This window comes from Myotis brandtii, unplaced genomic scaffold (genome assembly GCF_000412655.1).
Source record: "Myotis brandtii unplaced genomic scaffold, ASM41265v1 scaffold743, whole genome shotgun sequence".
Classification (NCBI taxonomy): domain Eukaryota; kingdom Metazoa; phylum Chordata; class Mammalia; order Chiroptera; family Vespertilionidae; genus Myotis; species Myotis brandtii.
In genome coordinates this window covers 1640380-1640744 of record NW_005370960.1, presented here as the reverse complement: position 1 = coordinate 1640744, position 365 = coordinate 1640380, and the positions used below count along the sequence as shown (strand labels likewise).

The following is a 365-nucleotide window of genomic DNA, read 5'->3' as shown; positions in this document are numbered from 1 at the left end:
CGAGCTGGCCTTCCACGCTGCCACAGGCGTAGTGGGGCCCCCCATGTCTGGGGCGGGGGAGGCCCCAGAACCGTCAGCCCTGGACGTGAGTACGGTGCTGCTGGGGAGTGGGGAGCCTGGCTGGGAGCTAGTAAAAGAAACTCAAGTTCAGCATGAAAAAAACGAGAGCAGCTCAAAGCAGAAAATCCTGGGGACTGGGGTGCCCTCGCCACACGTGCGCTCCCCGGAGCCGGGAGCCTCCACACCTGAGGGGGTGCTGTGTGTCCCGTGTTGGCCTCGGGCAGCGTGTCACTGATTCTTCCGCACAGACGGTGCCGGGGAGGGGTCCCCACATCCCGCCTCCCGACCGGGCCGGGTTTCGGGGA

General features: G+C 66.0%; 1 protein-coding gene across 1 annotated transcript in view; it reads left to right on the top strand.

Moving 5' to 3' along the window:
• ZMIZ2 (zinc finger, MIZ-type containing 2) overlaps positions 1-359 on the top strand; it is a 7970-nt gene extending 7611 nt beyond the window's left edge. The window contains 1 exon segment of the mRNA XM_014530538.1: positions 5-359. Coding sequence (XP_014386024.1) covers positions 5-295 — 291 coding nt within the window. The 3' untranslated portion in view covers positions 296-359.
• Positions 360-365: the final 6 nt, after the last annotated feature.